Raw genomic sequence first — 25462 nt, 5'->3', positions numbered from 1 at the left:
TCTGCTGTGCTTTCCACCCACGCTCAGCCCACATTGTGTGATCCCTATCGAGAGGTCATGAGGGGGTCTTTTTGTATGATTTTGATGTGGGGCTCTCTGCCTAAGGCTAGTCTTGTTCAGTAGCTGAACAATCAAAGCCCAGAGCTTGTCCTATTCCAGTGGGGAAAACAAAGTATATCATAAAAGAGGATGTGCATATTTGTAAAGAAACTTTGGCAACTTTTCTAAGGCTCACATGTAAAAACTCACAAGCAGAGCAGATTTAGGGCACAGTGGGTGACTGATGTGTGCATGACTCCATTTTGTCCCATATGGCTAATCTGTAGATTAGTGGTGTTTGCATTTAAGACTCAGTCTGCTTATGAGAGACGACAAATAGTAAACATGAAAAGCTAACGTGCCTCTTGCCTCTCAGAGAGTCGAAAAAGACCGGGTCAGCGGGAGGTTTGAAAGGTGGAGTTTAAAGGAGCGGACTTCTCCTCGCAGCAGTTTGATCCACCTCAGGGCATCCTCCTACCATTTCTTTACGAGCTACAGGCTCTTGTAACAAATTTTTGCCAATGGAGCAGAAAAGAGATCTTTGATATTTGTCTTTGAAAATGGCTAGTTACATCTGTCGGGAGAGTGGACACAGCTGTAAAACAGCGTGCCTTCAGGGGGAATAAAGGCCACATTACCTGGTTTCAGCCTTTGCTGGCCTTGTTAAATGTAAGAAGGAAACAGAGATGCAGGAAGCGGGGAGGGAGATTTCTTTGTTGAGTTTAACCATAGCTGGGTGGTTAATGGTAAGACATTTTGTGGCAGACAGCCTAGCTCCAGGCCCTTATTCCTTTTCAAGAGCAGGGAAACAGCTTTTGCTAATTTTCAAATAGCCATCCTGAGCAAGCCTATGTGTGATGATAGGCACTGCTTCAAAAAGGAACAGCTGTAGTCAGAACTGATGTGATGGGCTCAAATGTCCACTGTAATTAACCATAATGCATGTGTGAGAACAGGAGTGTATATTTTACTTGGTAAGAGGTCTGCGCAGGAGTGCTCCTGCTCACACTGAGTACAGTGTTGCAGTAGAACTCTATTACAACTTATTGTGCCCCACTTCTCATCCTGGGTGTCAAAAACACTAACCGCCCACACTTCATCTACACTTCAGAAGACCCAGGAAGACTCCCCACCTCTATTAAATATTTCTCCCCTTTTTTTCTCTCGTCTTCTGGAGAATGGCGGCGGGTTTAACTAGACCCCTGCTCTCTTATCAACAGCTCATCCAATTCACTCTGAACATCTTAAACACGCTCTCCAGCACGGCTCGCACAGGGTGGGTGAAACCAACACATTTGGGTGACAGAAGCAGCAATAACATGTGACCCGATGTCCATATTTTTACATACCGTAATCTCCACAGTTCCACACTGCAGCTTCCCTTCAGACACTGCCGGCTGTGGGGAGCATTTACTTAACCTCGGCTCACAGTGAAACAGAGTTTCAGTGACACCGTGACTTTTATGTTCCAAGTGAGTGCAATATTTAGAGGACGCTGAAGAAAAGGTAAAAAAAAAAAAGCCACAACGACTGTTATAAAAGTAAACGTTTCATGAGGGCAATCTTACAAATGTAGAGGCGTCACTTTTGGCGTGTTGTTACTCAGATTGCCCTAACACCTGCCCATTTGGTAGAAGTGTAGATCACATATGGCTATAAAGTGATGTTTGTTGCTGAACCAGAGGCCACCCTGTGGTTTTGATATCAGCTTCAGTCATCTCACAAAGTTGGTGTTTCACTGTTAAAGAAACTTGTTTATTCCGGTTTCTTTTTTTCTCACAGTAAGACGAGCTTAATTGGTTTAATCTTGTATTGCACACAGGAACTGATTTCATTGCATCCACGTATTATCTGTGAGTAAGTCCTGCAAACTGATATCACTGCAAAATCAAATGGAGATGAAAGTTGAAATATGCCATACAATGAGTACAACATATAGAGGATGCTGAAGCAAATGTAAAATAAATAAATAAATAAAAGAATCAAACGAACAAACAAGCCTCAGTGACTGTTATAAAAATAAACATTTCAGGGCAATCTTGCAAATGTGGAGGTGTCGCTGCTGCCATGTTGTTACTGAGATTGTCCTAACACCTCTGCACTTGGTAGAAGTGTAGATGACATAGAGCTATAAACGATGCTTGTTGCTGTGGATGTGGCATAAGAAGGAAACAGAGGCCACCCTGTGGCTTTGATATCAGCTTCACTCATCTCACAAAGCTGGTGTTTCACTGTTAGAAGAAAGTTTATTTCTAAGTTTGCTAATTTGGGACAATTTTAAACACTTTTCTGTGTCTTTGTACCACCGTGCCTGTTTGTCATGGTGCTTGCCGACTGTGACTTTAAAAGGGATTTGACAAGTGCTGTGAAACACTAATTGCAATGAGCCAGATGAAAGCACCACACAATATAGGCTGACCCCCTCCCTCTGTGCCAAGTCAGGCCATAAACAGCTTCCCCTTCCCCTCTTACACCTTATGGAAATCCCTTGTGACCTTTCTCTCTCTCTCTCACACACACACACACACACACATTGAAAACACGAGCGGTGACAGTTTCTTAATCACGCGGCTGGACACACATGTGCACATAAATCCCACAAAATCTTGATCCTTACGCCTGCTTCTTAGGGTCAGAGCCCACATCTACATTCATTCACTCCTGTGCTAATGAATCAATCGAGTGGCACCATTCATTTCATTTCTGTCAGACCCAATCGATCAGCCTCTTTCTTCCTGTCCTAACAGAGCAGCGGGGGACCTCAGAGATTGAGGGGAGTAAAAAAAAGGGTCTGCTTGAAACATCCAGACAGTTGAAAGACTCCTCATTTCTTTTTCTCTTTCGTTTCCTAGAAATGTAGTTTGAGAGCGTTCAGCTGTGTATGTACTTTATGTATGTGAACTAAATTAAAGAGAAGGGATTAAAAAGAATTAAGCTAAAAATTATACACGATATTCAGCGTTCATCTTACCGTTAGCGGGAATCACAGTTTAGCACAGTGGATTCTGTTGATGCTGAAATGGAATAGCAGATAGAAGGTAGCAATGATGCATAAACTAGCCCACACTCCTCTGGAGTTTGAGCCTCTAACTTGGCTAGGGGAGCAATGTGTTTGATGAGTCCAACTCTCGCCACGCTCCACTCCCCCACTGAGTCAAAGTCAGAAAGGTTATAATTTTTTTTCCAAGCCCCTCAAAGTTTAAGCAGTTTGTGTGTGTGTGTACAAGGCCATGCAGAGAAAGGAGAGGCAGACCAGAAGAGAGGGTTCAGAGGGTTTTCATTTTCAAAACCCACTTAGTTCTGTTTATTGGGCTGCCAGTTCATTTCAAAAGGTGTTGAGCGAAGCAACTATGCAGACCAGAGGTTGTTGGGAGCCAAGGTCGCCTCAACTGAGTTTGGGGAGGGGGAGGATGGCCGAGGATGGTAGTGGACAGGTAGGTAGCAGAAGACCGGGAGGAAGGAGTGTGACGAGCTGAGCTTCAGAGGAGGAGTAGTATCTGAGAGATCCATTTGAGCACAACAAAGATCATCCCATCATTTGGAATTCTGCCACTAACCTATCATCAAAGCTTTCACTACACGATGGTATTTCCTCTCAGGTAGAAGATTACACCAGGGAAGATCCACTGCTTCCCATTAGTGCCTTTCAATAACTCTGCACCTTGAACACATGCACATAGTCCCACTTGAAGGAACCAGCCTTTAACAGGCGTGCTCGTGATTTTTTTAATGAATGTTGCAAACGACCAGTAGTAATCAACCGAAGCATTGTACGACAATTTCGAAATGCATTCACTGAAATTATCAGAATGGGGGTCAAAAACACATGAAAAAAATTAGGTCAATAATATGTAAGGGAAGAAGCTCCATCCACCCATCCATCCATCCATCCATCCATCCATCCATCCATCCATCCATCCATCCATCCATCCATCTATTTTCTTCCCCTTATCCAGTTCAGGGTCACAGTTGAGCTTATGCCTATCCCAGCTGTCACTGGGCAAAAGGCGACAACTCCGTAGACGGGTTGTTAATCCATCAGAAGGTTTCTAAACATCTGGTTGAAACTGGCATTGATGGCCTGTACACTTTATTTAGCCTTACTTATATTCTAGATTGTTCCATGTTCATTGTTATCCTACCATACAGCTTGTCTTCTTTCTTCTAAGCAATTTAGAGAATAAAACCATAAGTTTTAAGGCCTTTCAGCTTAAAGGCATGATCTCTGAGTTACACTGTTATTTAGCCCTTTTTTCTTTATTTCATGCTTTTTTTTCTGTGGTTCTTCCCTCTGCCCCTTTTCAGTTACCTCTTCTGTGACTGCAGCTTATCACACTTGCAGTAGGCCCTAATTACAGTATTATTTTCCTCCGCCTGTTATCTCACGGCCTTGTGATATCAAAATCCCAACAGCGACAGTAAGCAGCTGGGAGACAGTTGCTATTTACTACTTGGAGACCCATTGTTGTTGCCTACTGTGTGATAAGGTCTTGATTGTCAAGATGACTTCCCCCATTGTCTGTAGGGAGAGAAAGATACAGTGGAAAGGTGTGGTGAATGTACACCACCTCTGCTCGTTCCACCGACTGAAACAGTCCTGTATGTCACAAAAACCAAATGGTGTTCCATATACAGAAAATAGAAACAAAAAAAAGGTTCAAAGCCTAACGCTTACATGACAGCTTGTCGCTTTTCGTGACACACTGCTTTTTTTCCTTCTTCCACAAAACACGTTCTTCGCCTGTCAGCTTTAACAATATAAAAGATTAGGACAGAAAGAACGACTGCAAAAAAAAGGAAAAAAGAAAGACAATAGCATCTCACTTGGCTGTAACTTAATATGTTGCTTTAGGTGGCAGAGGGTTTCTAAGTGTGAGTTGCAGGAGGTGTCTGGGGTTTAAATACCAAGGCAAACAGCTTAAGAGTGTGAAAACAATTGGCAAAGACATGAAAGTGTAAGCAAGAACACACACACAGGGGTCAGATAACCTCTGGCCAGATGGGTATGGTCAAGTGAACACAGGAGAAAGGTTGTCGGGTGGGGGGTTGCGCTGTTTATGGCACCGATGTCAGAAAAGGGGACTCAAAAGCATGACCCTGTGTGCCAAATTTGGCCTCTGTAAATCCCCCAGGGTGCAGGAACTAAAAGGGTGGTGATGATTGGGGATTCAATTTGGCTTGCTATCAATCAATGCCACCAAGATAGACAGGATTGCTGCTGATAGCCCGTCCTTGCAACCAGATTGGGTTTGTGCCTCTTGGGATTCACGCCCTTTTTTCACGCTTTGTTAATTAAGCGCCCAAGCTGCCCCTGCACTTACTTATTTATGAATCTTGGCTTCGACCGGTACTGGAAACCACTTGGTCTCCCCTAATTAGTCTCTCACTAATGGCCAGGCTTCCAGACAATTTCAAACCGCTGACCCCCATTTTGTTTATGCACACACCAAACCACACGACCTTGACGTTACACAACCCATGTTTTCTGGTGTTGTGTTTCTGTGGTGCTGAATAAAGTGCCCCACATGGGATAATGAGGCGACACTTAAAAAAATCAATTTCCTTCTCCATCTGTCTAAGTAATTCCTCACCTGTTCATTAACCCAAGAATAGAGTACTCTGGATGTGTTGAGCCTTGACAAGAAGAGAACCCGACGAAAGAAAACAAGAAGCTTCATGCTGGTGAAATAGTAACACTTTCCCAGTACGCTCAGGGAAAGAGGGGCTTAACTCTGGCATGATTAATTGTCATTATTAATTATTATTGTCTTGGGTTGTTGCAAACAGCACGCTGCTGACTTTATATCGCTTTATTGATCAAAGTAAGCCAACGGCATGACATCACTTCTCTAAACACCATCGTGCAATTACTTTAACTACTTACTTTTAACTCGGCGAACACCCGAGCATTTTTCCCTTTGGTTTTAATGGTACAGTCACTGTTCAGGGTCAGCAGGCTCATCCACTGTGGCCTTGTGTGGTGTGGTTTGCATCACATAAACACTGGTCCCAAGTCAAATTTACTGGCGAGCAGTCCTGGAGATTCATTTGCATTCTTCCCTCTTTGGCTGGTTCAGGGTCAGGCATGATGACTAATCAGGTCAGGACTGATCCACACCCTGCGGTCGGGGCACTACCAACCCCACCTAGCTCACTTGGACCACCAAGTGTATTTGTGCTGAAGGTAGAGGGAACACACACAAGCTGGATGGAAACGAGCTGATATTTTTGGTGCATCTCATTTCCCATGTCTCCAGTTGTGGAGAAAAACAAACTTTTACCTCGTTCTTGTTTATTCCCTTCAGATTTTATCGCCAAAGGCCACAACAGAACTGAACCCAGCCGAACACATGCGCTAATGGGTGAGCTTAGGCATAAACAGTGGGATTGTTATTTTTTTAACTAGCTAACTTTGCCACAGGCTGTGTTATAAGTATAACAATAATGCAGGTGGGAATGTGAGGGAAACTTTTGGGTTAGTTATGAAAAAAGTTAACTGTTGCTTGACTTGGACAGCCCAGGTGAGAAACAAGCTTTCTGTTGTTCGTGTGCATCTGAAAGCAATTACATTCACAAATTTGTGTGTTTAAAGAAGCACAGGGAAAAGTAATAATTTCATTTAATCTGTTGCTCTCCTTATTATGTGGTAATTAACAATAACCTTAACAAGAACCCATACCGCTACCCTAACTTTACCCTAACCTCAAAAGACGTCCTCACCTCAATGTTAACAACGTCAGTTATAACGACTTTGATTTTAGGCCGCATAACAGCGACACATTCCCAAAATATGAGTAAACCACAGTGACGCACACGCACGTTACACTGAAACCCATGTTTTCGATACAGGAAAAACAGTGTGTGCTAGCTCTGTGTGCTGTGTGTCAGCACATTAATAAATGGGTTCCTGGTGGCCTTGTGACTAGAGCTTCTGTGTGTATGTGTAGGTGGTGGTAGTGTGGGGTAATTGGTGACACCGTGCTCCCTCCAAACTGCCAGGCTTAGTTACACATCAATGAAGGGTGAATAATACATTAGCTAGGGTAGTGCATGTCCCTCCTACACATCCCAAGAGAAGAGGGGGTGGGGGCAAGGTAGGCAGATGACAAAATGAAAAATATCTTAAATTGGGGTGAAAAAAAAGCTAGAAAAGGTATTTAACCCTAAGCTCTCCATCCCCTGACATATCTCATTTGTCATCTACACATCTTCAGCCAGACCATTTAAGCTCAGCTTGCCTTGAACATATCTATTTTAGCTAGTGTCCTTACCTTCCTTGTCCTGATGTACAGTCAGTCTTTTTCTTTTGCATTGGAGCTGCTTTCAGAAGAAAGAGGAGACAAGCCGTAAGCAAGCTTGGGATCAGTCGGGCTTGCTTGTAGTGTGTCACGGTGCTTGAGTGTTGATGCAAGTGGTTCTGTTGTCATGTTACAGTGAATCCAAAATCTTGTTGTGCCTTTGTTGACCTGCTCTGTGTGTCTGCAATTTGGGACTTCTGTATTTGCCATTCTGTCTCTTTCTGCGCTAGTGTATATGCATATAAATGTGTGTGTGTGTGTGTGTGTGTGTGTGTGTGTGTGTGTGTGTGTGTGTGTGTGTGTGTGTGTGTGTTACTAAGTGCAATATGATTTATTCCTTCTTTCTCTGGTGTTGCTGTCTGGGCTCCTCTGTGTGTCATGCCAATACACACAGGTCTTTATGTAATTGAAGAGCGCCTCTGAAAGCCCCCCGCCACATGGACCCCAACAGCCTTGGATGGCAGTCTGTCTGTCCATCCCTCAATTTCTTTTAATTGCCCAGCGCCAGGATTCTGTGCTTTGACTGTCTATTGAGTGGTTCCTCAATAGGTTAAATACATTAATATGTAATAAGGTTTGGGACCTCGACAATCCCAGACCATGAGATTGACCAGATAATGCTGAGCGGGGCTGAGGACAAGGAGTGCAAATACTAAAAGTTTTAGTCTGGCTTTAACTTTTCCTACCCTATTAACTCAACTTAAGCTATCCTTTTTGATTATTAGTATTATAGATAATCGGACATACGCTTTTATGATTTGTCATAAAACAATGCTGCTAGTAGTAAACATATGAATCTGAATCAAATACATCGTGGTGGAAGTAGAACAACATTTTACACTACTTGCAATATAAATGTTAAGGTTCTTTGTCTGTACTAGTTTTAAGGTTAAAGTCACAGATTTTCGTATACTTTGATTATTGATTATACTTTGACTCATACATGAAATAAAATTATTAAAAGTCATTATATTTCATGTATGAGTCAAACCAGCTCTCCTACTCTGAGCCTTCTGCAAATTTCCATGGCATCAGACTTTGATATATAGTTAGTTAGTTACAGTTATATAACTTTTTTTTCTGTTGCTATATTTACAGGAGGACGCTTGGCTAATATGTAATTGTAACATTATGAAAGGTTGAGCGGATATTAACACTAACACGGCCGTGTTTTTTCAGATGGCTCATTACTGGTGCTTTTAGCTGCTAAAGAGGCAAAGTCCATTTGCGCGGAAGAGGTCTAACAAGTCAAGTTATTACAGTGGCCAAGTGTGAGATTAATTAACTTAGTGGCGATTAAGAATAAGGGGCCAGAAAGAATCTCAGTGGCAGCAAGGTGGGAGGGAGTGAGACGGAGACAGAGACAGAGAGAGAGCTTTCCACCCCAAAACATATGAATGTGACTAATCTCACAGATAGCTATTTGTAAGAATGTCCTTAAATAATAACAATCGCCCTCTCCTTTACCTTTTATGCTAAGTTATAGGTGCCAAGAAACAAACAAACACATGTATATCCACTATCACAAGCTTCCCAAAGTGACATAAAGTCTGGATTCTGAAATAAATGTGTAAAGCCTTTTCAGCAAAAAGTCTGCTGTTGTTTGCCATCAGAGATCAGTAACAGTTGTGATATGATAAAGATTGTCCAGAATGCAGTTGTCTCACGCAGGAGAGCAATGCCGTCGTCCCGGCTTTGCAAAGGTGAAGCATGAATTGCTCTCACACTGGCTAGTTTGTGATATCTATCAAAACAAGCCTGTCTCGCAGAAGTGCGTAAAATGACTGCCCGCCTTATCTTGAAAAAATGGTCAAATTACAAAGAAGTCGCTGCCTTCTGTGCTACCAGCATTTTATTTGATTGTAATATCTACTGACTGTAACATAAGAGATTTCGAGGTGTTTTTGGCCACTTGTGTGTATTTTTGCAAGACCAGGTGGAGCAGGAGGGAAGAATGAGAAAGAAAGAGAGTGGCAGCGATACGTGTAAAGACGAGGGAATGGTGATGGGAAAAAAAGACAAAGCTGGAAGAAGAGAAAGGATTTGTGAGGGGGAGAAAAGGGACAAAACAATGCAGCTGACCTACCCAGTTTACCTTGCCCAGTGTTGTATATCCTTTGCGTGAGTGCATGTGGGTCATTGTTTCTGTTTTTATTTCCAGTGCTGCGTGATACATTAGAGCTTCCTGATTTTTTGTTTTTTTTTGTCGTAAGGAACCACTCCCGAGCTAGTGTTTGAGGGTACAAAGAAAAAGAGAGAAGAGAAAGCGCATACTTTTGTGCAATCTTTGTGTTTATGAATTTGTGTGGTTGTTACAGAAAGGGTGTGTGTGTGAGATTGTGCCAGTCACTGGTCTCCAGAGACCTTACCCGGCAGGTTGCATTCCTGGCATTAACTGCCCTAACCTCTCTTTTGTTTCTGGTATCTTCGACCTGAATGGCTAATGACTGGGCTACCTGGTAAACTTTAACAAAACGTACGCATACTGATGACAGAGTCTCCCACAAGCCAGTGTCTTCATGTCACCTGGTTCCGTCATCCTTCAAAAAAAAAGTTGTGGTGAGGGATGAAAGGGTATAATTACTCATCTCTTAAAATTCCCCATTCGCCATTATTCATCTTTTCCATTTTCATTTTTATTCACAGGTAAATGAGGGCATACCTGGCAAATTAACATGACTGGCGGTGATAACTGACTTGATAATTATCTAGCAACATCTTCATAAATCATCAGCGGGTGCTCGATGAGCCGAAAGACAGCCTTTGGGTAGACTAGCTGGAAATCCCTGCTAATAGGGTAGTCCCCGGCTCTATTTTGGTTTTGTTATTTTGTTTATCCTGTCTGCGAAAGTTTCCGAGGAGAAGTTGAAAAGAAACAAGCAAACCTCAAAAGCCGGTTGGTTTCGACCGCCGCAGTGTTTTTTAAACTGTTTTAAAGTAATTGGAAGCCACTGGCATGTGGAAAATGCGAACCGCTTTGGGGCTTTGCCCCTTACTGCAGACACACAGGCAGCTGTTCCGGGTGTAACAGGAAGTAGCCATCTTTAATTAGATTCAACACAATCACTACATGCTGCGCAGGAAAGTGCAGTGTAAGGTGACCTGATACGTTGGCAGATGACTGCATTAGCAATGACTGTATTAACAGAAACAACGATAGAGGGACACAGTGTGTGTGTGCTTGTGTGTCTGTCAGAGAGTTAGTGAGAGAGAGAGAGGCCATGTATTTGTGAGAGAGACTCAGTGGCTGTTGATACAGAATGGCAAAGCTGGCTGCTAAGCCCTTTTCTTGTGGTGCTCAGCCATTCAAAAAGCCACGGCTTTTATTCAAAGCCCGGTTCCAGCTCTTTCTAGGCTACACCCCCAGTGAACAAACAGGATTTGTGTGTGTGTATGTGTGCATTTGTGTGCATGTGTATAAGTCTTAATAACATGTCTCATTTTCTGTTTGTATGTGTTACCGATAATGTGTATGCATTAGTATTATGTAAGTGTATGGTTTGTGTTCCCCTGTGTTTGAGTTTGTTGAGTCAGCCACTGCTGACACACAAAATTGCCTGAAAACTGCTATTAAGAGCTGTGAGGGAACTGCTCGCACACAATCCGACTGCACAGGCAGCACAATAGCCCATCTCCTATTGAACAAAAGGTGTGTGCATGTGTGCACGCTCTTGTGTATGTTTATGCTTCCAGCACCCCCGTGACAGTCAGATAATCAACAGCTTCCACCTATACAAGCAAATGCACATTCATTCATACAGGTGTATTTCAAATACTCTGCTCTGCACCAATGAAATGCTTCCCCTCAAATCCACACATAGATTCCCCAAGGGCACGTTGCTGCTATCGCTGTTTGGTATTTGGCTTCGGAAACCGGGCTGCTATCATCTGTACAGACTGATACCAGGGCAGCTATCAAGCTGTTATGAATGAATGCCTTGGTTAGCAAAGGGCAGCGGAGCAGAGGAAGGCCAGGGAGGAGAGAGCAGAACAGAGAAGTACAGCAGCAAAGTACTAGACAATGGCTCCCTGGGCAGCAGTAGGGCAATGAGCCCATCAGGCTGCATGTTAAACACAGACACTCAAGGCAGGCACACAAACATACAGAAGACACTGCAGTTGTGTACATGCACACAGTCACATACTGTCTCTGAAGGCGACAGCGTGTTAGCATGCCAGCGACACAGTGGCAAAGAAAGACGTGCCGGGGCTGTGGGGAATACAAGAGAGCGTGCAGCAGCTCTCCATCCTCTCCTCTCCGTCCGCCCCCCACCCCCTTTGTTACCTTACTGGCCCCTCTTTGCCTTTCATTCCCATCTTTTTCCTCTTTGCACCCCCTCGCTTTGTCTGTACGTTGAATATCTCTTCCTTTCTCTGCATTCCCATCCCTCTCTCCCCCCTCCTTCCCTCCCCCAGTTTTCCCTGACTCCTGCCTCCCTCCTTTCCTCATTCTCTCTGTCTGATTTTTGCTGAATTCTATTAAGACTTATAAGCAATGCCAGTATGAATGAATGTGCATTGAGTTATTTTTTTGTAATCAAAAACGGCCACACCCAAAGCAGCAAACCGTGTTCCCTCCGATTCTGCTTCCTCACTCCACCTAATTCTCCTTTGCATATCTCACATAAAACAGTGTTCAGTAGTTCTTTTCTTTGTACTTTGTGTGGAGGACTGGGAGGTGCTAAGAATTCAATACACATCTTTTTTTCTCTTTAATTTTCCACTGATCATCCCTCCTTTGCTCCCTTTTGTATCTGGCATATATGTTCCAACATTTCAGTATTGCTGCAAAAACTACTACTTTTTGCTTTGATCTGGGGTGAATTACAGTTTTTGAACAAATGTTGTGGTGCTGAGGGATTGATTAGATCAAATATAAGACTGAACTGATGGCTGAGAAAGCCCCAGATATGCTATGCTAAGTGGAAGTAGCAGAGAGCCCTGACTCTCGCCTGTCACAATTAGCCTAGACCACTAATGCCCAAAATCCACCAGAGCTTCAGCTCACAGATAGACACTCATAGGCAGGTAGTGCAAAAAGATGAATGTCTGATTTTTATACCTAAACCAAAAAAAAAGAAGTTTTATTTATGTGTATATATATATATATATATATATATATATTAGGGGTGCAACGATACTCGTATTGATATTGAACTGTTCGATACAGTGCTTTCGGTTCGGTATGCATATGTATCGAACCATACAAATTGTTTTTATTTATTTTATCAACTTTTCTTCTGACGATACTGTCTGTGTTGAGCGCTTAGTGGATCTGCGTTCGACTACTCCACCTAGGCTGCACTGTCGATTGCAGCGCAAGCTAGCAAGACAGAAGCTAAGCCTCAACGCTACCCGAAATTGAACCTCCCCCACCCTCATTCATATCTGGCGTTTGGAACTATCTTGGTTTTCATGTGAAGTATGACCCTGAAGGTAAGCGCGTCATGGACAAAAGTAAAACAGTATGTCGGATGTGCCACACAATGCTCAATTCGTGGGACCTGGTGCGTTAGCGCAGTTAGCTTGTTAACGTGTTGATGCCATCCAGCCGCACGCACGGGGCGATCCGCGGTAACTTGTTAAGGGAGATTTGCCGCGTTATGGCGTTAATGTCATTTTAACGAGATTAACGCTGACAGCACAAGTGGGAACGCAACGAATATGACTGCACATTTACGCCGACATTATCCTAGTACAAAGACTAGTGGACGCAGACAAAAACAACAAGCACGCATGCTACTAACTTTACCCGAGTCATTTAGACAGCCGTTAGCACATGATTCTCCTCATGGGGACCTGATATGTTTAATATGCTGCTGAGAATGTACCCCAGAAGAAGTGTATAGTATAGCTTTTATTTTGGAAAGAGCCATTTCTCTGTAATAAACTCTTTTCCAAAGATGAGTGATTTCTCAATCAGATAGATTTATTTTTTTATTATTTTGTTGTTTCAGCAACATTGCATTTAAAAACTGTGTTTTTGAGTTAAAATATATATTTATCATTTTAATAAATGACAAATTAAAAAGGCATGAACATTTTTTTGCATCAAAAAAATATCGAACCGTGACACCAAAATAACGAACCGAACCGTGAATTTTGTGTATCGTTGCACCCCAATATATATATATATATATATATATATATATATATATATATATATATATATATAATCCGCTGTTTACTTTATACAATTCAAAATATTGTGGTAAATTATTTGTAAAATAATGATTTTAGTCTGTACTGTTTGCAGAACTGCACAACAGCTGCCGAGGTGCCCTTGAGCAAGGCTTTGAACCCTTTTGCAAAAAGGAAGCCTTGGTGAAAAAAATCTGTGTATTACACAGTAGAAGTTTAAAAATAAGTGAAAAATAATTGAGGTGCACATGCTAGAAGATCTGTATCTGTATCAAAAGAAGTCTTTTTATAGAAGTTTGACATGCGTTGCTGCTCGTGTTCATGCACATGAGTATGCAGTGTATTTGTTTTACAGTCTAGTAAATCAATCTAATTCGGGTTGCAGTTGTGCTATATAGCGTTTTGAATATGAATCGTATACCAGGTATTGCTGCCCCCTCAGAGGGAGTGTGGGGTAAACACTAAATGAAATCAACAGCTGTAGCGACGCACACACACTCCATCATACACAACCACGCAGATGCAAAAAGACAAATTACTCCGCTCCAGCGGCCTCACTCGCATAAAAACAACGAAAAGCGCACATCCAAATGCACACAGAGTTTGATAAGGAGAGCCACATTTCCATATGCACGCCTTTGAGGTAAAAGCAAACCTGCTACTCGCTAACTTGTATTTTTAAGTTGCAGCCGGCTGAGTCATTTGCCAGGAAATCTGATGATGGCATCTAAGCGTCTCACGCAGAGGCACACGCTGCGCAGTTCACCCAGTGCTCGCATTAATTCAGCCATCTAATTCAGGACTAGAGGGCTCTGCTTAAACACTGTTAATTGTCAGCATTTTTTTTAAAGTCTTAGAGTTAAATTTAAAATGTTGTAAAATCTAGAAGGAGAGTGGGGCGATTAATTTCCAGGAAGGGCTGTAAGCAAAAAAAATACTTCATCTATGGCAAAGTTTGAGGCAATAGTTTCCATGTTGGGTGATGTAAACACCAATCATTTCTACAGAAATCTGGTTTTGCGCCCATTTCCTGCTGGTTTTTAAACAAAGCCAGACCTGATGCCCTTAAAGTAATCATTTGCAAACGAAGCACACGCCCTTTCCAGAGCAGGTTGTAAATGATAAATATTACACCAAACCTTAAAAATGATGATTACAACAAAACATTACTGAAGCCTTAATTATCTATTTGCCTCTTGACATTTTTGCCAAAGTACGTGATAGTTTAACTGTAAATGTAAAAAGTGCTGTTCTGTTTCAGCTGATCTGAGCATGGTACATGATGTAATGCTTTTTTTTCAATAATGAGTAAGAAAAATCACAGAGAGCTATATTCAGATTTCAAAAGACAAGGCCAGACATCTCCGTGTGGTAAATCCACAGTGGCTGGAATGACTCCTCCGCGGGAATATTTCAGTAGGGGATGAATTCGAGTAAGTTTTGTGTCACACAGGATGCATCACTGTGTAAACACTATAAAAAACACCCTGAAAACTGCGCTATTGCCTCTGCAGTGTTGTGGAAGCTTGTATCTGCTCATATACTGCTCCATACAGTAGTATATGAATATGACTAGGCAGTGTTTATATTCAGTGGTAAGGCAGAGCGAGAGGAAGAAAGCAATAAGCGGATGTTATGAAACAAAAGCAGTATGGGAAATGGAAGTTGTAAGCATAAGCTACAAAGCCAAGTAATGTGATATGTGATCTTATTGTGACTACTCATATTTTCAGAACAATAAAAAGAATAATTGATCAGGTCGAGGCGCCGTAACAAAGCCGAGGTCGCTCTCCTAATGAAATGCTGATACACTCACTATGAAGGACCTCCATTAAATCTTAGCAGCATTGGATTTTGAAGGCAATCCGAAGTGCTTGTGTCAGCCAATAAAACAAGCGCTAATGACTCACCCCCAACTGTGAATGTGCGTGTTTGAGTGGGTACGTATTATGTTGTCAGTACTGCTGATGAAGGTGCTGCGACTTATTCAAAAGCAGGCAAAACACAGAGCCGTCCAATAAAACCACGGCACAGTGTCGGCTCCTGCGAGTGCTGGGTCTCAGGCTCGGGTTGGTTAAGGTGAGGAGAGGGGGATTTCAAGCATTCCCAGAAAACCAGTTATATTAACAGTTAACTGGGTTGTGTAGTAATTAACTCAGTCAGAATGCCACACAACTATGCAGTAAGCTAAACAGAAATTCTGTGAGTCAAACTAAGGCCCGACGTACACACATGCACTTATTCACTCAAACACGCACACGTACTGACAAACATGTGTTCCCACCCGTAAAGGCACACCTGGTTTTGTAGACAGCTGCCCTGAGGGCTACCTGTTCGTCAGATCCTCTGCGGTTAGTAATTAGAAGTAAAAGGGGGGAGGGAGGGGTGAAGAGAGGGAAGGAGACAGATGAGAGAAGGACAGAAGGAATGAGTGAGTGAGAGAGAGAAAGACAGCGAAGGAGGGGTGGGGGTGGGTTAAGACAAAGAAGCCGGTTCCACTGACAGGACAGGAACTAGATGAGACTTCTGAATGAGGCTATACCCCTCCTCAGTTTGAAGCAGGCACACACACACACACACACACACACACACACACACACACACACACACACACACACACACACACACACACACACACACACACACACACATACACATATAGGCCTATGTATTGGCTCAGCTTCGCTAGCTTGCATCCTCCTTGCTGCGATCAAAGCCCTTTCTTTTTCCATTTCAACCACTTTGCTCAGCTCTGCTCTCTAAAAGCATCTCACAGCAAAAAGAAAAAAAAAGCTGTTTGTTTTTTGTTTATTTATCACAAAAGTGTCGACAGGTAAGAGATGCTTGACAGACATTGCCTCCGGAGACAAGGTGGGATAAGCAGACAGACGTTCAACCCCCCCTCCTCCCAATGCACAAAAAAGGTATTCAGCCTTGAGATATCCCTTGATGAAGGGAAGGTAACCAAGGGCAAGGTCGCAGCCACGTATTCATAGAGCAAAGATTTAATTTAATTTGACGTTTCCAGTGATGAAAAAACTATATTTAATAAATAAATAAGAGAAAACGACAGAGAGGTAAAGACAACTTACTCATGAAGCTCCAGCAGCATTCCCTGTTAGCATACAGGCAGGACACACCTCTTTTGTGACAGCCATTGTGTGATGACTGACTGCAGTAGTAGGATGAAGTATGTGTGTGTGTCTGTGTGTGTATTTGTGCTAATGGGAGGTGGGGGGGTTGTTGTCATGGGAGGCGAGTCCCTTCAGGAATTCCACAGAGGAATCAACTCCTTGGCTTGTCCATGTTGCAGCAACCAATTACCGTGACTGTGTGTGTGTGTGTGTGTGTGTGTGTGTGTGTGTGTGTGTGTGCGCGCGCACAGGGGGAGTGGGGGTGTGGGGATGCTGAAGGGGAGGTCTAGCTATAAAATGGAGGGGACTTCTCCTAATCATCGCCCTCTGGCCTCGCACAAAGGCAAAAAAGACTGCTCGGACGATTTGAATTTGAATAGCATCTCTCCTCCCACTTTCCTTTTTTTCCTGCCCCGCTTCCTCTTTCTCTGCCTCAGCCTCGCACTGGATGACAAAAGTGGAGCCAACAAAGATAGCGCACAAAGCAATCAGGCTAATAGCGCTAATAAGTTGAGTGTGGGGTCCTCGCTCTCAGTGTTGACACTTTCCACTGTTTCAGTGGCTAAACAGAGGCTCAAGTGTTTGGCAACCAGACGGCATAGTATTTTAATGGAGTGGCTACCCCATGCCAGGTTGCCATGTGCTTGGTCTCTTCGACTGCAAAAAAAAAAGATACAAAAAAACAACAACAAAAGCAACTCAGAGGAGAGGTGGGGAGAAGATAATTAACTACTGAAGAAGCCCCGAGCAAAGGATTGTGGGAAGGGAGTCATTAGGGTTTGGAGTTGAGTTTATTTTTATGTTATTATGGGTTTTCCTGGACGCAAAATCTTGCTTTTGTCACGTTTCATTAACACACAAGTTAGTGGTAATTTCTAAGGTGAAGCCGTTTTGTTTTGCACTAATAGCAGAGAACTTAGTCGGCTTGATTGTCAAGGTGGGAAAAGAACATTTCATTAAAAATATTAGTTTGGTGACTGCTGTCTGAATTTTGAAGAATCACACATACCAAAGACATCCACACTCAGAAGCTCAAAGCAAGACCTGAGCTAAATCACTCACCTGTGTGCTCCCTGTGACCTGCAGCCTTCACCCTGAAAACGACTGCGCATTCCTCCCTCTCAATAATAGCCTTTCTTCTCTTTTCCTGCTCTTCTCCTTCTCTTTTTTCTTTCTTTTAAGAAGTCTGCTTGTTTGAACAAAGAAATATTTTAAGAGGCTTGTAACTCTGTGTATGCGTGTGCGCGTGTGCGTGCTCGTACGTTGGATGCGGCCATAAGGACGAACGCTTCAGTGCCCTCCCCTGTTATTAGGCCTGCCCTGTCATTACAGGATTAGAGTGTAGGGGTTTGGCTTTGCATGCGTGTCTGTATGCATGTGTGTGTGCGTGTGTGTGTGTGTGTGTGTGTGTGTGTGCATTTATTTGCCAGAGTGCGATCTCTCCAAGCCTGTTTGTATTCCTACAATTTTTCTCACACAGTCAGAGGACACAGAGAAAACAAATGTCACAGCCGTTTTTTTCCCCCCATGGTTTTTATGATAATCCCCGGTGCATTTGACCTCTACCATAAATAACACTTTACTAAAGCAATCCTTAGGTTACTCAAACAGTGACTCGCTAATTGAAAAGTCTTTGTGAGCAACAGGGGGTTGAAAAACACCCCCCTGAACAGCGCATGTCACATCACTGTGCAGCAAGAACACAGGAGCACAGCTGCAGATATTGGCGTCGAAGGCAGAGAAAAGAGAAGGAGATTTTAAAAAAACAATTTTTTTTAGTTGAAGTAGGAGAGAAAAGTGGGACAAGTAGAAGAAACATAACAAACTGGGAGAGTTGGTTGAGAAAGAGATTGAAAAAAGGAGAAAGTGTGAGAAAAGTGAAGCCTTGTGCCTCTCTGTTTGTGACCCATCGATGCCTCGCTCTCACCACGTGTGTGATTTACAGCAGCCAATTTGCATGTTCGTTTGCCTGATTTCCTTTGTTTGCTCCCTTCAATTTTCCCCTATCTCTATTTACAAGATTTGAAAGAGTAAAATGAAATGCATAGAAGGCAAACCAGTGCACTCAGTGTGTTTAGAAATCATCTCAGAGTCTAATTGAGATTTGTTTTTTTTCTTAACCGACTTGTCCTTCTGGTTTTCTTTCCATTTATTTTTCTTTTGTCTCACTCGGGCCCTTAAGTCGTGCTGCCATTATAGTCTTCTAAGCTTTCAGGGCTTGTTTCCTTTACAGAATACCTTTCGCTCTATAATCTAGTTCCTTCTGCCTCCTTCTTGTCCTTTATTATCTGTACGAGTCTGCTTTGCACAGTTTATTAGATTTTTTTTGTCCGTGTATTAGATAATTTTAAGATGCTTGGACTTTCAGTCCAGGCTTTATTCTTACAATGTGCTTGTAATGCCAGGTGTGTTATTTAAAATCACAGCAATATAGTGGACAGAGCATGGCAGGCACCCATACACACACACACACACACATCCTGGCACACATACACTGACAGAGAGGGAGCGGCCGGGTTAGGTCAGGGTCATTCACCACTTTTGCTCTGGCCCATTGACTCAGGATTGGTGCTCCACTTTGGGCACAATGCAGGACTTTGCACCAAATACACACACATACAATTGTCCTCTGACACAGACTTGCAAGCACACAGTTATGCACGCACACAAAACACAACCCCGGCCAGATCAAACAATGCAGATGCAGCGAGAAAGGAGGGTTTCAGCGATGAGTGTGCGGTCTCGAATCATCTGCTGTCCCAACCACTGAGTCAGGCTGGACAGGTGTGTCTGTTTGCACTTTGCATATCTATCTCTCTTTCACGTCACGTCCCTTCTGCTTCATCCCCGCATCCCATTCCTTCCCTCCCCGTTCATCTTTGCGTTTTGCCGTGCTGTCATTTTCAGCGAGGCCAGCTCTAATGACAAGCGAGCGCATCAAACACAAGGCCGACTTGTAATAATAAGTACCAGGCGGCAAACATATATAATTTTCACCTCACCGGCTTACCTACCTGCACGGCTGTCAGTAACAGGTCCCAAATCACACACTGTCACAGTATGAGTCACAGGAAGTCCTGCAGCTAGTGAGTGCTGGCCCATTCTCTGAGAAAACACAAGCAGGCCCTCAGTTGCTCACATGTGGCTACATCTGGTTACAAAGGGAGCTCTTAGCAAACACCACGTTCATGAGTTCCCTGCTTTAACACTGGAAACACATTGAGAATATTGCAAACCCGCTAAGCAAAAGGAATCACTTATGATAAAGGCTTTGATTTGGCTCATGGTGACAGTTTTAGACCTTTTTCAGTCAAAGTCTGCAGGGGTGAAAATGAGTGGGACTTCCCCGTTGTAAGAGCATAACACTTGGACAAAGTTAGATATAATTCACAAGGGGCTTGAAGTTCTTTTTGTTTGCCTGAATGTAGCAGTTGCTTGATGTGTGGTAAAAATCCTTGAGTTATAGTATTGTACTTATACCTAGGACCTATTTACAATTAGTTAGCAAGCCAAAAAAAAGAAGTCTGCAAAGACTTGGAAAATCTCAAACTTCATTTGATGACCAAGCACTCACTGGCTGCACCGTTTCATCATCTTTCACTATCTTGTAGAACAGCACAGCGGTTGAGATAATAACGGTGGCTGCACATCATGCCTTGAGCGCCAGGTAGTAAAAGACTCGACATTTATAGTCTTCCTTCCCCGCTCTCGCAAAGCTCCCATCTCTGCCAGTAGAAACAAGAAAGTGGAAAGTGGAGAGCAAAAACGGTTTTGCAGGGGAGATCTCTGTCCACTTCAACTTGCGCGAGCCATTTGTTGATGTTTTTGTGTGTGAAATCCCCCGTGTGTGGCATATAGATACGTGTAAGAATGTTCTAAACTGAAGTGCCTTCAAGTATTGACGCAAAACGAATCCTATTGAAGTTTACCGACCTCTGTTCCACTCGAGAGCTCCTCTTTTGTGACACCGAAATTTATTGCCCCTGCTCTCCATTCAAGTATTCTGTTGGGTTGTATATCTTGAGTTTTACAACTGTGTCTATATCTTATCAAGTGTGTGTCTGTGTGTCACGTGTTCTGTGGGAAGCGGAACTGTTTCGCAGTGAGAGCTTTGTTTAAGGGAAACACCTAATTGGGACTAATTAGCTTAATGAGGAGCAACAGTAAAATATCACACAATACCTCACTGATCACCTATCGGGACCTTTGTCTGTCTCGTGTTTCATCTATAATACATTCACTCACACACACCCACACATACTCACTTGCACATAAAGTACTCCTTTGTCTAAATCAATTCAGTTAGTTGTGAGCTTGTGTGTCCTTTATTCACACAGTTTTCTGAAAGCAGCTTTGGTCAGAGCCTCGTATCTGTTCCTTGGATCATTTTGCAAGTTTTATGAGATTGTTGTAAAACAACTGAAAGTTCTACTGATCTCTTTTTTTCTTCCTTGTTTGATTGTGTTGTTTTCTTTCTGCTTCCATTTTTCAGAGACGTTGATGGACACAAAGTGGGCCACGACAGAACTGGCTTGGACTGCACATCCTGAGACTGGGGTGAGTTTACTGGGCATAGTGTGCATTGTGTTGTGTTAATAATGAGCAATACTCCAGGCTATGTTTTACCATTTGATGCAATTAAAATATTTTAGGCAGCAAAACAAATGATGCACTGACATCTAATTCACCTGACTGACCTGATTGACTCCCTCTTGCCTCCTCTTGAAAAATGCAAAAAAAAAAAAAGCATTGGTGTTGTCATGAAGTTCCCTCTTAAACGCTGATAAATGTCTCAGCACCCAAATCTACCTTACACAAAGTGTCCATGACAGCCTCACATGGCTTTCCCATGTGGTCTCCACAATGAGGCAAAAAGAGCCTCGACCCCTCCTCGGATATACTTCAAAGACTGCCAGCACTCCTCCCTTGCCTTTGTGTGGTCCTCTGACTTGGCCCTTGTGTTTTGAACGATGGGCCCCCTTTTTTTTAGTATATTTTTGCTCTTACCACAACACACTTGTCAGAGGATTCTTCCCCAGCTGTTCAAAGTCACCCACCCTCCTTATGCTCCTTTTCGCCTAGCCATTAAACATTCACTGTGCCAGACACACACTAGCCACCTCAGCTGTAAACAATCAGGAGGACAAACCCTCTCACAGCCTGGCATGTCCCATTTCTGTTCCCCCTTCCCTCCAAACACACACACACCTCTTCATCCTGTTACGCTACAATGCAGCGGTGATGCTCCCACGAGGTCCAGGCAGACATGGTTTAGGAACCTAAAAAACATGCCTCTCTGTTTCTGTTCCAACAATCCTACAACAGATGCTCCTTCTCAGTAGATGTACATACAGTAGCTGCCCTTTTGCAATCCAGATTTCCCACATTACCTGCCAAAAGGGTGGAGATGAATTTGTCCCCTTGGCCCTTTTTTTTTTGGGTGGGTGTGTGTTTGCAGCAGAATGTGCCACAGACAGCATTTGTTGTCCCTGAGTTATTTTTCCACCCTTTGTGTGTTTGTGTGCGCGTTTTCCCTCCTTTTATTTTTTCCCTCCCTCCCTCACTTTCACTCTCAGTCCCTCGCTCTCGCAAAATCAATCGTCCGTGTTGCCTTGTTCCTTTCTTCACGCAGACTTTTATTGTATACGTGTTTGTTTGCTCTCGCAGTCTTGCGGTGGGAACGACCCAACCTGTTTTTGTTGTGTGTGACGAGTGTTTAAGAGAAACCGATGCCGTGGATAAGAGGACAAACAAAGCAGCCTGCGGGGAAAGGGACGAGAGAGAAAGAGAGAGAGAGAGAGAGACAGGGTTTCAGGAAAATCCAGAGCAATGTCCGTGCGTCAAGAAGGAAAGAGTGTATGAGACAAGAAAATCAGTTCCTCAAAAAGCAAATCTAACACTACACATTCTCTCATTCATGCCAAACACGAATCATATCGTCTCCATCTTTTTAAATAACATTGCAAAACACATGCAAATGAAGCTACAAACATAAAGCTACACAGAAGCTGTGTTTGTAAGCGCTGATAATCGTAAGGAAGTGTCTTTACATGCTCCAACACTAGGTTGTTGTGTTTTACACACATTCTTTTAGTATATTCTTTCACGTCTCTGTTTGCTATGGTATGTGCATTTCTCAGTCTGTCTGCATCTGTCTTTATAGACTGTAGCATCTCTGTATGAGGCATGGATGCATGCAGCTCAGCACCAGTTTGGTTGATGCGTTTGGATTTCCAGCATTCATTATGCCTCCATGTGTGACGTGTGAATATTTGTCTATAAATCATGCCGTTTATGTTCCAAACCAGATGGGCGAAGAAGGGGGAATTCCGCTGAGTAGCTCTCCTCAGACCCGGAATGATACCCACAGGGCTTTCCCTAAGCATACGTTGACAACAATATATGAAGTTAGCGAGCCTACAGAGATAATAAGTATTGTCGGTATATGACTGTCTCCTTCACAAGACCACCTTCCTTGCACAAAACGTGTCATAAACAAGCTGGAACAGTATTAAATTAGCCTTAGTGGGATTATTGAACCGGCTAAACAAACAACAAAATAAAAACACACTAATTGGTTGCATTGAGCTTGTTGGAACTTTCAGCATTTCAGGCAATGCCTAAAGCTAATAATAATAGTTTATCCATGTTGCCATGAAGGTTTCTTAGAGTAAATGTTCTCTTTTAATTCATCCAAGGTCGAAGGATGAAAAAACATGATAAAACTGGCAAAAAAAACAGCTTTAAATGATGATTTTGAGAATTATTGTTGCACCAAAATGTGCAATGTGTAAGGCCCGTGCGTTGCCGTCTGGAGGTGAAAGTTAAAGCTTTGATTGGAAAGGACAAAGAGAAAACAGAGAGGCTCGCCAATCTTGCATAACAATTCATCTTGTTGAAAATCGACGCCAAGAAACTTGACCCTTTTTTGCACAACATGCTTAATTCATTCAGGCTTGGTAAGCAGGCTCTCAGATTGTTTGCCCACTGGTGCATGTCTGACGGGGGGTTGGTTGACCCCTTTCTAACTGCACGCATACACAAACAGACCCACACCTATACATATATATATATACTCTCAAACAAACACACAGAGTGAGCACAAACTTGGCCAGACAAGCTCGCATGAGCAAATTTATACAAACGCACAGCCACAAAACACTTGGCCGCATTGCTCTTTTGCGCAGGGTGATTTATTACACTAAACTAAATACCCATTGACACTTCATGCTTTTAGCCATTCCATTGACCTGGCTGGTGATTATCGATTCCCTCTGGTCGCTTCCTCCTTCTCTCCCGCTCTTGTGAGGCCATCATTTTAATGCCACAGCCAAACTACACCCATTCTTCCCCCTGTGTCCCTTATGGCCTCCACGGTCTTGGATGAATAGCCTTGTCTCCACCACATCCATATCACAGCCTTAATTAAGATGCTTCAAGCTCAGAAGGAAACGACTGGCTCTGAAGAGGAAAAGCGGTATATATTTACCCGAGTGTTGAGGAAGGCAAATGCTTTGAGGTACAATCCAGCCCCAAGAACATAACTGTAGAGATTTAATTTTACTATAGATATCTCATATAGCAATGTCTCAGGTTCAGGTAGCGAGTTCACCACCAGTTACGCTAAATATGCACTATGCATTTGGTGTATAGTTTTAGCAGTCATCTCAAGGCGCTTGAGGATATTGCAAGGTAACGACCCTACAGTAATACAGAGAAAACCCCCAAAATCAAACAAATTCTGAGCAAGCACTTGGCAACAGTAGGAAGGAAAAACTAGCTTTTGGCAGGAAAAAACGTCTGGTAGAAGCAGAGATTAATAATGATCAATACCTAAATGCAAAGTGGTGTGTTAGCTTTTGACTGCCCTGTGACTTATTGGTAAATGGTTTATATATAGTCACTCAAAGCACTTTATAGAACTTGCCCCATCCATACATCACTTTTTTCAATGTCTCACATTCTCACACATTCACACTCCAGTGAATGCATCAGAGCAACTTAGGATTCAGGATCTTGCCCAAGGATACTTTGGTATGCAGACTGGTGCAGCTGGCAATCAAACCACCAACCTTCTGATTAGTAGGTGACCCGCTCTACCTCATAAGCTACAGCCACCCATTATTCCCTTCTCTAGTATTATTTTCCTCCCCTGTTCCCTCTACATTTAATGCTCTAAAGCACTGGCATGTCTTTTGCATAGCACTGTTAACTACTGTTGTATTTAAACGTGTCTAAAAATACTTTGACTCAAATGTTTGTCTGATAAAAGAAAGGGGAGCAGATCCCTCAGCGTGCGCACACACGCACGCAAACACACACGCACGCAAACACACACGCACACACTTAGATATATTATACACACAGGAATTGCTGTTTGAAGTGAAATGATTTAATCGCGGTGTCCTCATTCGAGATTGAAAAAAAGAAGAAGAAGAAAAAAAGACATAACATTAACGCGTCTCACAGCAAAGCTTTTACAGTCTGGTTTGCTTGCACTCATTTAATGAAGCTGGTAATCAAAGTTTAGAAAATTTAATCCCATTTTATCCCGAGTAATTCACCCCCTGGGTACTGTAGTAGCATTGAAAGATGTAGAGTGTAAAAACAGAAAAGCATGAAGGTTAACTGCCGCCTTTTCCCCGCTTTTATTAGAGGACGTTGCAGTCATTGCTCGGTAATTGAAGCGTAATTGGTTGTGAAGCAGTGTGGCTGGTTCTTCCAAACAGATATGAGGTAAACATGCTTTGGTGGCTCTGTGGCGAGGAGGTGACAGGTTCCTGTAATTGTGATGAATTTGCAGTCCTTGTGCCTGGCTTTTCGCCACACTAATCAGGAATGAAAGGTGCA

The 25462-nt window shown here is 42.9% G+C and overlaps 1 protein-coding gene across 6 annotated transcripts in view; it reads left to right on the top strand.

Moving 5' to 3' along the window:
* ephb3b (eph receptor B3b) overlaps positions 1-25462 on the top strand; it is a 56296-nt gene that overhangs the window by 7314 nt on the left and 23520 nt on the right. For all 6 annotated transcript variants that reach the window (XM_080883234.1, XM_080883235.1, XM_080883231.1 and 3 more), the window contains exon 2: positions 21105-21169. In XM_080883234.1, coding sequence (XP_080739360.1) covers positions 21105-21169 — 65 coding nt within the window. The remainder of the gene's footprint in view (positions 1-21104; positions 21170-25462) is intronic.

The sequence above is a fragment of the Rhamphochromis sp. 'chilingali' genome (genome assembly GCF_963969265.1).
Source record: "Rhamphochromis sp. 'chilingali' genome assembly, chromosome: 5".
NCBI classification, from domain to species: domain Eukaryota; kingdom Metazoa; phylum Chordata; class Actinopteri; order Cichliformes; family Cichlidae; genus Rhamphochromis; species Rhamphochromis sp. 'chilingali'.
This window is presented reverse-complemented; position numbering and strand designations above follow the sequence as displayed.